Source organism: Podarcis filfolensis, assembly GCF_964270895.1.
Source record: "Podarcis filfolensis genome assembly, chromosome: 6".
NCBI lineage: Eukaryota > Metazoa > Chordata > Lepidosauria > Squamata > Lacertidae > Podarcis > Podarcis filfolensis.
The window spans coordinates 94,970,184-94,984,047 of NC_139609.1; the positions used below are offsets into that span (position 1 = coordinate 94,970,184).

A 13,864-nucleotide genomic window follows, 5' to 3' on the forward strand; every position below is an offset into this window, starting at 1 on the left:
TTTGAAAGGAAGATTCAAAGAGTGGGAAATGGAGTGACTGAGCAAAGAACAGAGGAGGAAAAAAGGGCAGATAAATAGCTTCCATTCAGTACCAAGAGAAAACAATGTTTTTGGTTTGGTATAGGTGGACTGTGCTTGTAAGAATTTGTATAATGAATTATAGATTTGGAGTGGAATATCTGTGCCTCTTTTCAGCAATAAAGATTAGCTCTGGCAGTCCCACCCTGAGTGGGGGAAGGCTGGGCCGGCAAGTAGGAGTGGAACCGTGCTGCTCCGCTTGGCAGCGTTGCTGCTTGCACGGGAACAGGAGCTGGATCAAGGCTGCTCAGCTGGGGAGGTGCAGGCTCCATCACACTTTGAGGGGTTCGCGGCTGCACTGCCCTCAAGGGAGAAGCTTAAAGGAGCCCCTACCTCCGCATCAGATCTCCTGCAACCCCACGAAGGCAGCCAGGCTGAATAGTTGCTGGAGTTAGGACAGGGGGAGGCAGTCTGGAAGCTGCATCGGAGAGCCCCTGCACCAACTGAAGGCAGCCAGGCGCTCCTCAGCTGAGCTACCCGCACCCGCTACTTGCGTGCAAGCAGGAATGGAGGCAGGGATCTCTCAGCACAAAGCCTCCACTCCACTCCTGAGAGATCCCTGCCTCTACTCCTGCTTGCACGCGAGCCCCCCTCTCCTCCCCACACCCACCATGGAAGCTACAGCCCTGCTTGGGCGACAGTGTGCGTACCCACAGAGAGGGCTCCGAGTGCCCTCTCTGCCACATGTGCCATAGGTTCACCACCACTGATCTAGGAGGCAAGGGGGGTGGCAGAGGGTACTAGAAATGACTCTTGGGCTGCTATTGCTGGATCAAGTTCACTTTTGTGAATTAAACTAGTTTTCACTGGATTTTGAATAAACGTGCAATTAATCATTACTCTTTTGAGAGCGGATTCTCAGCCCCACAATCCCATAAAAAAGGGGCTCCTTTCTCCAAAGTACTTTTTGCAGGGTTCCAATGAATAATGTTTTATTTCAGTTTTTGCATCCCAAGTGGTGTTGGTGCTGGGAGGGAGGGGGGTTTAAAATATTTCCTGGAAAAGAAACCTATAATTGTGAATAACAAACAGGAGCTGATCTGCTGTTCTTTCTTAACAGGCGAAGGACATCTATTCTCCAGTTCTGCTTTCTGGGTTGGATTTATCCTAAATAAGGTCATAGCGGCTTTCTTGCTCCTATGTCTTTTCCTGAGAAAACAGCATCGCAAGATGAATCCCTAACAACATTATGGGAGTGAATGAAAACACCAGTCCTTTATTTGCTGCAACGGATGAGAAGGTTGTAACCAACACACAAGAAGCAGCTGAAATCAGTTTGCAAACTTTAAAAGAGATATGTTAGTGGGAAGCTATTGAATGCATTTCTGCTTGTGAAAATTTGTAAGCGTGATGTTATAGGGAGCTCAACAGCACATTATACATAAATGAAACTTGGGGAAGAGGGATTTGCAAGACAAGGCAAAAAAAAAATGGTTACAGGAAAGACAAAATAGGATGTGAATATGCAGCTTTTCAACTTAACTTGACAGAATATTGTTGCATGCCACTCCTCTTTCAGAGCACTGCAAGATTCCAGTGGTTCTAGGCACTTACTTTATTTTGGAAATGAGGCACAGTAGAGACTACGGTGCCTTTATTATAGGTTTACTTACACATATATATGACTTGAGCCTATGTTGGAGGAGCTCACAGCATTAACATGCCAAGCTAATTCAGACAGGCACCAGCCAGATCTCTGAGCCTTTCTCCAGCTAGCCGCCTCTACCAGAGTGCAACTTTTTCCCTCCAGGTCACATTCCAGCCAACTCTAAACCCTGGCTTTGGTTCTTCTAACTCACTATGAGCTGAGGGCCCTGTGGCAGTATTAATGGCTCATCACATTCCTTTTGTCCTCCTGATGGTCCATCACCTCAGGTGATTTCCTGGTCAGGAGAGTGGCCTGGCTTATATTTTAAGGTGTGGCTTGATTAAATTCTAACACTTACTAGACCCAGGAATTTAGGATGTCTAGCAGCCACAAACACATAACAATGTTGACTATTGCTCAAATAACGATGGAGAGTGCTGTTGAAAAGAATCAGATAGCCACAGGCTGAGAACCAACAGACTCCTTGGAGGATGAATCAAACACTCCATAGGTCTAGGGGCTTAAGTTGTTGGCAGGATCTTCTGGAGCCAAGGCTGAGGATCTTCTTAAGAGGCTCAAAGAGGCTGGCCTAGAGAGACCCGCTGAAGAAACCCACCAGCTGTGGAGCAACCCATCTTCAGAAACACTGGTGCCAAATGGTCTGGGTCCAGGCTGAAGCAAAACACGACATGCATCTATGGACCCATAGTCAATGTGTGACTTTTGTGAAAGGGGTCTCTGCTTAAGGAAGCCCCGAAACTCATCTACTTCTTGAGCCTTCCAGATGTTGGAAACAAAGATTTTTGGCTCCAGAGTCTAGCACCCTTCCCTGAACTCCCTGCAACATTGACCGTTGGACTTTTGCACAGTTTGCCTCTGGATCACATTTTGAACCTGGACCGGTTCACTGTGTTTAGCCTTAGTTTGCTTGGACTGCACTGCACCTTCAACGCTGATGCACTTGGCAAGTATTTTGCAAAGAAGTTCATGCCTTGCCCTGCTCATAAAATCTTGGAGCAAATTTGAACGTCACCGAGACAGAGAGAGGGGTTTTTTCCTGCCCAGGCATACCAGGAGCGCCATACACACTGCCCAGCTTTGTGCCCTGACGCCACTTCAGTGCTGCAGTCAATTCACCACACTGCAGAGGTGGGCAAAGTCTAGCCACTGTCTGCAGAAACACTTAGATCTCATTATGGGGCAGCTGCTGTTCCAAAGACACAATTTGCCTTTTGAGTCAGGTTCCTGTTTTGCTGTTAGGAACATTTTTTATTCTTATGCATACCTCAATAAGTTATTCTATAAGGTGTGCTATATACAGCAGTTATCTGTTAGGAGTCATTCTGCAAAGAAACAGAAAAGATGATTGTAAGTTTAAGAACCTTTTCTGTGAGTTCTGGGTGTGGTTTTCTAAGCTGATTAGACACAGCTGATGATGTGTATAAAAGAAAAGAAGTCACAGTTTGAATTTTGCCTGCAGAGAGAGAAAACTCACATGCTTTGTGTTTGTTGTTTTTGTGTAGCTGTAATAAAACCTTTGTTTGAATTTTTACACTGGTCTCGTGGTCCTGTCGTCTGCCACCAGAAGAAAAACTGCCTCTAACATTATCAGGCAATGAACTTCACAAGTGATCCAAATGTTTCTACTACTTCTGTCCCAACGTAGCTTCCATTGATTGAAGGGGCGCTCCTTTTGTTGCTGAAGGCACCATGATTTAGCAGACGCTTCCACTTACAGAATGTGATGCTTCCCCCTCTTGAACTGCCCTCTGTGCTGCTCCAACCTCCCAAAGCAGATTTTCATAAGACTGCAGGGAGAAGGGAGCAGTGGCAAAAACACCTGTGACACAAAGCCCCCTCTGCGGACGGAACTCTTCTTTCAGGTGTTCGGAAACGTCTGCAACCGCAGCCGAACGGTGGATCAAGCAGCTCACTGCCTACTCTGACGAACCCCTCGCTAATAAACAATAAAATACGAAAACCCAGCGAAACGTCTGAAATAATTTTTATTTTTAAATTATCAACTTTAATGCATTAACAAATGTAAGCCTCAAATGTGTGTGTGCTTATTGATCTGCCTCTCTCCGTGTTATATCTATATCCGTTTGAAATACAGTGGTACCTCGGGTTACGAACTTAATTCATTCTGGAAGTCCGTTCCTAACCAGAAGCGTTTTTAACCCGAGGCGTGCTTTCCTACAGGAAGTAACGGAAAATGGATAGATCCGTTCCAGACAGTGAAAAACAACCCGTAAAATAGAAAGTTAACGTGAGTTTTACTATCTAGTGCAGGGGTCGGCAACCTGCGGGGGTCATTGAACCGGCCCATGGACCCCCGCCGCCCACTTGGTCGACTCCTGTGCACTGTGCTAAACCAGCACAGAGCAGAGCGGGGACCACCTTTCGCAATGCTGGCCGGCTTCCCATTGGCTGCAGGAAGCTCCTGCAGCCAATGGGAAGCTGCGCACGCCTCCTCCGTGCCAGAAGGAACACTGGAAATAGCGTTTGTGCATGCGTGCGTGAACTCCAGCCCACTGTGGCGTCTGCGGGACCGTGAACTGGCCCAAGCCACAAAAACTTTGCTGACCCCTGATCTAATGAGACCATTGATCCATCAAATGAAAGCAATAAAAACGTACTGTACTGTAAAATCAATAAAACAGTACTGATGGTTTTTTTAAAATGAAAACGTGGTTTTTTTCTTACCTAAACTCATGATAGTCATTGCTTGGATAGGGGGGTTGGGGTCTTCTTCTAGATTCACAATCGGCGATTCCTCTCCTGACATTCCTCTTTTCTTTTTTTTTAAACACCACTGCCACCTACACCACTGCTACCTGGTTCAGACTCACTGGATCTCTTCCTTACCAAAACAGTTTCACTTGAGACTTTTGCCGAAGTTTTAAGATTTGTCTAAAGTGAGACATAGCGAAATCATTGAAAGTGTTTGTGGCATGACTCACAGCAGCTTTGTCAGGGTGGTATTTTTCAACAAAAGCTTGCATTTCAGCCCATTTTGCAAACATCTCCTTGATTTTTGCTGTAGGTACACTTTCTCTGCTCTCCTCCTCCTCCGAAGACATCTCCTCAGCTGCCGCCTTTTGCTGCTCCAGCAGAATGTTTTGAAGTTCTTCGGCGGTGAGCTCAGCGCCGTGCTCCTCCACTAACTCCTCCACATCAGCACCGCTCATTTCCAAGCCCATGGAATTTCCCAGAAACACAATATCCTCAACAAGAGGCACATCTTCTTCAACAGCCTCCGTTGCATGTTCTGGGACAACATCTGGCCACAATTTCTTCCATGCTGCCTGCAGAGTTTTCTGAGACACATCTTTCCATGCTTTGTCTATCATATGTAAGCAATGGAGGATATTAAAATGATTCTTCCAGAACTCTTTTAGGGTTAGCTCTGTGTCCGAGGTCACCTCAAAGCACCTTTGGAAGACTGCTTTGGTGTAAAGCTTCTTAAAATTAGATATGACCTGCTGGTCCATGGGCTGGATGAGAGAAGCTGTGTTGGGGGGCAAAAACTTTACACTGATGAATGCAAACTCTTCCATCAACTCGTCCTGCAAGCCTGGAGGGTCACTTAGAGCATCATCCATAAGAAGCAGGCACTTCATTGGAAGATTTTTGTCCTGGAGGTATTTTTTCACACTCGGCCCGAACACTTCATGAACCCACTCAATAAAAAATTGCCTGGTTACCCGAGCTTTGCTGTTTGCCCTCCACATCACGTGCAATTTGCTTTTTATGACATTGTTCTTCTTAAATATCCTGGGGTTCTCAGAATGGTAGACTAGCAAAGGCTTCGACTTAAAATCTCCACTTGCATTCGCACATAATAGAAGGGTCAGCCTGTCTTTCATGGGCTTGTGTCCTGGCAACGCTTTCTCGTCCTTTGTGATGTATGTATTCCTTGGCATTCTCTTCCAAAAGAGGCCTGTCTCATGACAGTTGAAAACTTGTTGGGGAACGAAGCCCAGGGACACAACGTAATCTTTAAATTCCAAAACAAATTGGTCAGCACCTAGTTTGTTGGCGCTGGCAGCTTCAGCATGTTTACCGTGGATCCCACTTCTCTTCTTAAATTTTTCGAACCACCCTCTGCTCGCTTTGAAGCTCTCAATCTCAGCGCTTGCGCCAGGAGTGTTTGCGACGAGTTGGGCGTGCAAATGCAAAGCTTTTTCGCAAATTATGCTCTCAGTAATGCGGTCGCCCGCCAACTGCTTTTCGGTTATCCATATCAAAAGCAATTTTTCCATTTCTTCCATCGTCTGTGTTCGCTGCTTGAGTGTTTTAACACCCTTTGCTACGCTGGCCCCCTTGATTGCATCCTTGTTTTTCAACATGCTACAAATTGTCGATTTGGCCATGCCAAACTGCATTGCCAGATCACTTACGCGGACCCCACTTTCATGCTTGGAAATGATTTGCTTCTTGACCTCAACCGTTATCACGGTTCTCTTGCCTTTGCTGCTTTTCTCCATGTCTGCAGTCCCCCAGTCAATCAGTAAGAAGCTGAACTGGGTTCCACACAATCCACAAAACAATGGAAGAAGGCAGAGTTCCCCAAAGGAAGGCGCAAGGCAGAGACAAAGGCACAAAGCAGACTCACATAAACAAATCCCAAAATCCCTTGCAGAATCCCAAAATTTTCGACTCCCCCCTCCTACAGGGTAAGTGGGCTTACCTGGCCAGGTGCCACCCACCTTGCTACCAGCTTGGGGGGCAGGGCAAGGGCCAGTAAAGGGCTGATGTTTTCTGGCCCAGGCTCACTAGGTTCACCGCTGGACTTTGCTCTTAGGTAGTGTTCCTTACCTAATGTTTGGGGCTGGGGTGCAACCTGCTGGGCCTCCTGCAGCCGGAACCTGGTAGCGGAGGCCTAGCTCTGGGCCACAGCAAGGCCTCATGAGACCTCCCGTGGGCAGAACCTGGTAATGGAGGCCTCGGTAGGTGCCAGGGCCTAGCTCCAGGCCACAGCTGGGCCTACCGAGGCCTCGTTCACACGCCAAAATAAATTCACAAGCAGGAACACTCAGTTCCGGGTTAAAAGTGTTCGTAACCTGAAAATTCGTAACCAGAGGTACCACTGTAATGAGATGGTGTTGAGGAAATATGAACAAGCCACACTCCCCAGTCTGACTGCCAAAATCCAATCAAAGCTGCCAGATGTGTTCTGACTTTGTTCTTCCTTGCAGGTAGTCTGACAAGAAAACGATTATTTGCCAGCAGGGTATATTCATAAGAGGCCGTGCATCGCTCACTCACTCAACAGTTCTGTGCTTTCATGAAGCTTTGAAATACTGGGAATTCCAAATCTAAACATGAAATCTTCTGAACCTATTACAAAAAGAAAGAAATGTTAATGCTGTACATTCCGCATCCGTTTCAAAAGACTGGGATAGGCAAAGTAAAATAGTCCCTTGGGGAATTCCTAATCGAAATCTGCAGTGTTTAAAGGAAGGCCAAACGCTCAATGACATTTCAAAGTGTGGAATCAGTAAACATGTTTTCATTTGTTGGAATTTGCCCAGAGTGGCTGTGGCAACCCAATCAGATGGGCGACATATAAATACATAAATACATTGTTATTTATAGCTGGGGGTGGGTGGGTGGGTGCATGCCCTCAGATTCGGAGAGGCAGAAAAGTCTGGTACCAGTGTCTGCAGAAAAACTGTCCTCGGAGCCCACAAAGGGTTCTGAAGCCCATGGACGGCAGATTGTTGCTGTGGCAGCTGCTTGGACCACTCCCTGCCACAGGAAAGGCGGGCAATGAATTTGACACAGCTGCAAAGAGCTTCATGGGTTGAGCCAGGAAGAAGAGAATTTGCATAGGTCGAAAAAGCTCTGGTTACCTCAATGAGCAGAGCAAAAACAGGACAAACTGGAAGGGCACGTTAAAACAAGCATGATCTGCAACAGCAATCCCCCATGTAGATCAGTTTCTAAAACGTAAAGGTAAAGGGACCCCTGACCATTAGGTCCAGTCGTGGCCGACTCTGGGGTTGCAGTGCTCATCTCGCTTTATTGGACGAGGGAGCCGGCGCACAGCTTCTGGGTCATGTGGCCAGCATGACTAAGCCGCTTCTGGCGAACCAGAGCAGCACACGGAAATGCTGATTACCTTCCCGCTGGAGCAGTACCTATTTATCTACTTGCACTTTGATGTGCTTTCGAACTGCTAGGTTGGCAGGAGCAGGGACCGAGCAACGGGAGCTCACCCCATCGCGGGGATTCGAACCGCCGACCTTTTGATCGGCAAGTCCTAGGCTCTGTGGTTTAACTCACAGCGCTACCCGCACCCCACAGTTTGAGCCTCCTATAAAATCCAGTTTAACTGCTGGACTGTGCCAGTTCTCACGTGGTTCTCACCTCAACTGCTGGAAAGAGACTCCTCTTTAGGCAGAAGCATCACCATGCATTTGGTATATATCCATGGTGCTGGCAGCTGTGTGTTTAGCCAGGGAAGGCCTAGTGGGAAGAAGCAAAATTGGGATGATGACATTACCTTCTTTTTTTTCACGGCCTGCACAACTCCAGGAAGCCCTTTGGAAGTCAAGTGCTCTACTCACCAGTACACTTCCTGCTCTGTTCTATTTGCCATCAAATTGTCAGCCTGGATAGCTCAGTTGGTTAGAGCGTAGTGCTGATAATACCAAGGCTGCAGGTTCGATCCCTGTTATAGGACAGCTGCATATTCCTGTACTGCAGGGGGTTGGACTGGATGATCATGAAGGTCCCTTCCAACTCTAGAATTCTATGTATCTAAATGAAGGTCCTTCAGGAAGTTAACCAAAGGGCAGCATTCCAAACACGAGAAATCTGGGCACAAGAAGACAGGGAAATTTTAAAGAGACAGATAAAGAGATCTCAGTGCTCAGGCAGATAAGGTTACTAATCACGAAGTTAAAAGAAAGGTTTATGCCAAAGAGGTAGGCCCTCTGATGAGATGGTACCTGTAGGATACCAACTCATCAACTCCCTTTGGGAAACCTTGTAAACCAGTTTGATCCTCCTTTAAATCCAGTTTGAATCAGTTTACATCTCGCAATGAAAACTGTCCAACCTGAACTAAAGAACAATGGCAAGAGAAGTTGATGAACTATGCAGAACTGGGAAAAAATGACAGAAAGCCTAAGAGTAAAAGACAACAGAGACTTTGAAAAAGATTGGGAACCATTCATATTATATTTGCAGAAACAAAGAAAGGCAATAGACTTGATGGCAGGATTTAAATAAACATCCACATTATTAGCATCAGAAAATGTTTGAACGATAGTGAAACAAGATGGTGTATTTAATGTTATTTTTATGTTTTTAAGGCTAGATGTTATGTTATTAATAACTTTTTCTGTTGAGAGATAGCAAAGCGGGTGAAAATAGAAACAAACCAGAAACGCAAGTTGGGGGAAGTCTTGGAGGGGAGGGAGGGAGGAATATATAGTAAACGTTAAGAATGTGAGATGTATGTAATGAACAAAAATGAAAAATGAATTAATTTTTTTAAAAAATAGAAACTGTCCAACCCGGAGGTAACAAACAAATGGGTTACAGTGGTCAGGCTCTCCTGGCCCAAAAACTGACCTAGCTATCTTACCAACGAAAACAGATACCAGACAGTCTTAGCCAATGAGATAACCCAACTCCAGAGATGGACCCAGCAGCATCCCTAGAGTATGAGCCTGCTCCAAATCAACTGCACCAGAATCATTTGTGTGAATGAGCTAATCAGAGATCCAGACCGTCCCAAATCTCTCCAGTAACACGGCTACACTCAGGGGCTTTTTGGGGGAGGGGGGGGTCAGGGGAGGCAAACACTAAAGGGTTGGAGGAGCAGGAGAGTCTGGCACCAGTGTCTGCAGAAAAACTGTCCCCAGAGCCCACAACGGGTTCTGAAGCCCATGGACGGCAGATGGTTGCTGTGGCAGCTGTTTGGACCACTCCCCACCACAGAAAAGGCGGGCAATGAATTTGACACAGCTGCAGAGGGCAGAGTCAAGACTCACTAAGAGGAGCAGCTGTGTACTATTAGGCTTTGGTTACCACAACAAGCAAAAGAAAAATGGGACAGACTGGAAGCAGATCCTAAAACAATCATGTTCTGAACTTTGGAACACTTTGTAGGCTTGTTTGATCCTCATTCAAATCCAGCTTGTGTTGGGTTGTATCAATTCTCACCTCGCTCTTCCAGATCATCCCACTTTAAGCGTAAGGATCAAAACACATCTTTCTTATTTGCTATGTCACCCAGGAGCTTGATCTGGTCTCCCTTCATTGTGCACTCCAAGCCTGAGAAAGATGAAGACAGTTTAGTTTTTAAACATCTATACAGAGGATTACCACGGTGCTTAGAAAGATAGCTGAGGTTAATAACAGGAAACCCTTTAAAGAAGTTTATTTCTTTAAAAAAGTTTATGCCAAAGAAATATACCTTATTATAAGAGTGTAACTATAATATAATATAATATAATATAATATAATATAATATAATATAATAACATAACATACAGTGGTGCCTCGCAAGACGAAATTAATTCGTTCCGCAAGTTTTTTCTTCTTGCGAAGCACGGTTTCCCATAGGAATGCACTGAAAATCAATTAATGCGTTCCTATGGAGACCGCTTGCCAGGCTGGCGGTGCGGAGAAGGGCTTTTCTCTCCACCGCAAGCCTTCAGGAGAGGTACGGGAACAGAGGGGAAGGCGTGCAGCGCTTCTCCTCTGTTCCCGGGGCTTGCGGTGGGAGGAGGGTTTTTCCTCCCCACCGCCAACATTCAGAACAGCATTCTGAATGTTGGCGGGGAGAAGGTCTCTCCGCCCCACCGCCAGCCTTCGGAGCAGCCTTCCAAAGGCTGGCGGCGGGAGGAGGTCTCTCCGCCCCACCGCCAGCCTTCGGAGGAGGTCCGAGGACAGTGGGGAAGACGCGCTGCGCTTCCCCGCTGTCCTGGAGATTTCCCTATGGGCTTTCGTCTTGCGAAGGAAGCCCATAGGGAAATTCGTTTTGCGAAGTGCCTCCAAAACGGAAAACCCTTTCGTCTAGCGGGTTTTTCGTCTTGCGAGGCATTCGTCTTGCGGGGCACCACTGTAATATAATAGCAGAAGCATACTAACCTTATTGCACAACAGAACTGTGTTTGTAAGGTAATTAATGCCTTTCTGTTTGTTTTTAAGTCACTGGTTTGCCCTGGGCAAGATAAGAGCAACTAGTCAAATGTAATAAAAAAATATGAAATAAATAGCTTTTATCCTGCACCACCCCAACTTTAGGGCTGGAGGCTGCACCAAGGTCCCTGGTGGAGAGGAGAGGAGAGGCAGGAGCCATATCGATTGCTGTAACCGATTGCTTCAAGTTACAAGAAAGGAGATTTTGACAAAACAAATGGAATAACTTTCTGACGTGAAGAGCTGTTCGACAGTGGAACAGTCTCCCACAAGAGGTGGTGGGCTCTCCTTCCTTGGAGATTTTTAAGCAGAGCTTGGATGGCCTTCTCTCATGGATGCTTTAGTGGAGTTTCCTGCATGGCAGGCGGTTGGACTAGATGACCCTCAAAGTCCCTTCCAACTCTACGATTCCATTGATTCACAAGCTGCCCTCCTCTGCAGGGGCCACGGGGCGCCAGGCAGTTGCTCTCCCACTCACCCACACCCAGCTCCACATCTGATCCCTTACACCAGGGGTGCCCAAACTTTTTTAAAAGAGGGCCAGATTTGATGAAGTGAGCATGCATGAGGGCCGACCAAAGTTGTTGATCTTTTTTTATTATTATTTTACCCCAAATTTGTTGAACTTTTTTTAGGATTGAAGTTGTTGAGCAGGCATAGGCACACTTGGCCCTCCAGGTGTTTTTGGGGAGACTACAACTCCCATCATCCCTGATGGTTCTGATAGCTAGGGATGATGGGAGTTGTAGTCCCAAAACATCAGGAGGGCCGAGTTTGCCTATGCCTGTTGTTGATCTTTTGTTAAGATTGAGGTCATTCATTTATTATTATTATTATTTCACCCCAAAGTTGTTGAACTTTTTTTAGGATTGAAGTTGTTGAGCAGGCATAGGCACACTTGGCCCTCCAGGTGTTTTTTTTGGGAGACTACAACTCCCATCATCCCTGACCACTGGTTCTGATAGCTAGGGATGATGGGAGTTGTAGTCCCCAAAACACAAGGAGGGCCAAGTTTGCCTATGCCTGTCGTTGAACTTTTTTTAGGATTGAGCTGTTGACCTTTTTTAAGGATTTTACGGCAGGAGTGCCAAAGGGGCCGGATTAAACCGACCGGCAGGCCGGATGAGGCCCCGGAAACGGGCTTTGGGCATGCTTTACACAGAAATCCGAAGAGAGGTTTCTGGATCCTCCTCCCGGGGGCCCCTTTGCAGCAAGGCAAAAGAAAGGGTCGGGGGGGCTGGTGGGTCTGGCGAGGCGGCCCCGCGCCAAGAACAAAGCGGAGCGGCCCCAATCCCGCCCAGCTGGTTTTCCCTTCGCCCTTTCCCGGCCCCTCAGCTTCTACGAAATAAATTAAAAGTCAATAAATTGAAATCAACCTCCCCAAGATCCGGGGACCCGGACTAACCTCTTTCCGCCTTTCCCGGCGGCCCCTCACTCCTTTCCCCGCTTCGCACACGTGCGCCTAAGGGCAAAAGGCGGAACCGGAAAGGGCCGTCGCGCGGGCTGGCGCGTCACCTCCCCTGCGACGGGAGCGCGCTTCCGCTTGCCTTCGACCGCCATTGGCTCGCGGGGGGAAGCCGCTGGCGCCATCTTTGTGGAGGGCATTTTTTCCCTTTCTGCTCACCCCGCTGCCCCTCCCCAAGATAGAAATTCAGAATAAGGGCCGAACTACCCGTCTTCCCTACCTCCAGGTCTCTCCCCCGTTTTCCTGGCCTCGGTTACCTCAGAAATCGTCTCTCCGTGGGATTACAGAGCGACGGTGCGCGCGCAGCTCTCCCCTTTTTCTATCTCTAGGGTTCCAGCCTTTGTTGTCTTCGACCTGCGGCCCCACCAACCGGAAGCGGACGTTAGAGGGAGGGGGCGGAGCTTGGCGCTAGGCAACACAGCCAAGGGGCGGGGGCTCCGGGGACCTTTCGCCACGCGCGTCGATGCTGGACTTCAATTCCCATCAGCCCCAGCAAGGAAGACTAATGGCAGGGGGTGATGGGAAGTGTAGTTCAGCAACATCTATGGGGCTTAAGGTTCTCCACACTTGGCCCACGTGGCTGCTAAAGTCTCATTTCAGTCCAAGTATATACAATTTATTAAAATTGTTTAATAAATTAATGTATCAGCTTATTACATTTATTATATATATCTATATCCCTATAGATATACATAATTTATACTTCATCACAGTGCAGTTTGAAACATAAAATGGCGAAGGTCTGGCCAATTCTGCACATCTTTTAAGTCCAGGGACCTTATTCAGGCCAAGAGCCAAACTGCCTCCTGGGCAAGCTTTCAGGGGCCACATTGTCATTGGTGGGCGTGACCAGGGAGAAGAGTCGGCAGAAGAAGATTGGAAGAAATTTAAGGACTATTTACAGAAACATTGCAAAATTAATGAACTTTGAAAGATGCTGGATTGAATTTATGTGGTCTCTAGCTGTTATGATAAAAAGAACTGGGATAAATATTGTTATGATAAAAAGAATTGGGATAAATATTGTTTAAGTTATAAAATTTAAAAAGTTGATTGGAAAATAAGGTGTTAGTTAAATGGAATGTTAAGAGATTAGGATTTGCTGGATAAACAATTTGAACTAGAAAACAAGAAGGGGAGGTATGAGGAAGTCAAGGAAACATGTCATTGAAAATTGATATTGAAATTGATTTGTTTTTAATATTTTTTTTTCTTTTTCTTTTTTGTTTGTATAAAATTGAAAACTTGAATAAATATTTATTAAAAAAAAATAAAAAAATGGGCAGGGCAACAAAAGCCACATTTCCCTTTTGGTGCTGTAGCCTCGATCCTCCAAAGGCTTGTGCAACCCTCTATCCTCCACCCATTGCCCAGGTAGACAAAAACACTCAAGGAGGGAGTGCAAAACCCCCTTTTTCTGTCTGCTGCTCCTCCTGGGGCTACTGAGCAGAGAGGAAGGTGGGGTGGGCAGTCCCAGGTGGGGCCACCACACAGCAGCCCCCCAACCAAGAACATCAGGCGATATCATGGCAGTTTCCAGCAACTGGCATTCAGGAGACAGAGCAAAGCCC

General features: G+C 46.7%; 2 protein-coding genes across 7 annotated transcripts in view; one reads left to right on the top strand and one right to left on the bottom strand.

The window, feature by feature from the left end:
• LOC310764708 (immunoglobulin kappa light chain-like) overlaps window positions 1-4,341 on the top strand; it is a 110,695-nt gene extending 106,354 nt beyond the window's left edge. For both annotated transcript variants that reach the window (XM_083619132.1, XM_083619133.1), the window contains one exon: window positions 1,139-4,341. In XM_083619132.1, the coding sequence (XP_083475258.1) occupies window positions 1,139-1,260 (122 nt within the window). In that variant the 3' untranslated portion in view covers window positions 1,261-4,341. The remainder of the gene's footprint in view (window positions 1-1,138) is intronic.
• LOC310764559 (tigger transposable element-derived protein 1-like) lies at window positions 3,655-12,685 on the bottom strand. Of its 5 annotated transcripts, none has more exons than XM_083618777.1 (5): window positions 12,551-12,685; window positions 9,848-9,958; window positions 8,242-8,491; window positions 8,042-8,140; window positions 3,655-7,009 (listed from the first exon to the last, which is right to left on the bottom strand). In XM_083618777.1, the coding sequence occupies exon 5, from the start codon at window positions 6,154-6,156 to the stop codon at window positions 4,531-4,533; it is 1,626 nt and encodes a 541-aa protein (XP_083474903.1). In that variant the 5' UTR covers window positions 6,157-7,009; window positions 8,042-8,140; window positions 8,242-8,491; window positions 9,848-9,958; window positions 12,551-12,685; the 3' UTR covers window positions 3,655-4,530. The 5 variants fall into 5 exon arrangements, with proteins under 5 accessions (XP_083474903.1, XP_083474902.1, XP_083474904.1 ...); XM_083618776.1 differs by having other exon boundaries at window positions 8,031-8,140; XM_083618778.1 differs by having other exon boundaries at window positions 12,514-12,672.
• Window positions 12,686-13,864: the final 1,179 nt, after the last annotated feature.

Excerpts from the sequence above, each read along its gene's own strand:
- LOC310764559 (XM_083618777.1), bottom strand. The coding sequence starts at position 6,156 with ATGGAGAAAAGCAGCAAAGGCAAGAGAACCGTGATAACGGTTGAGGTC.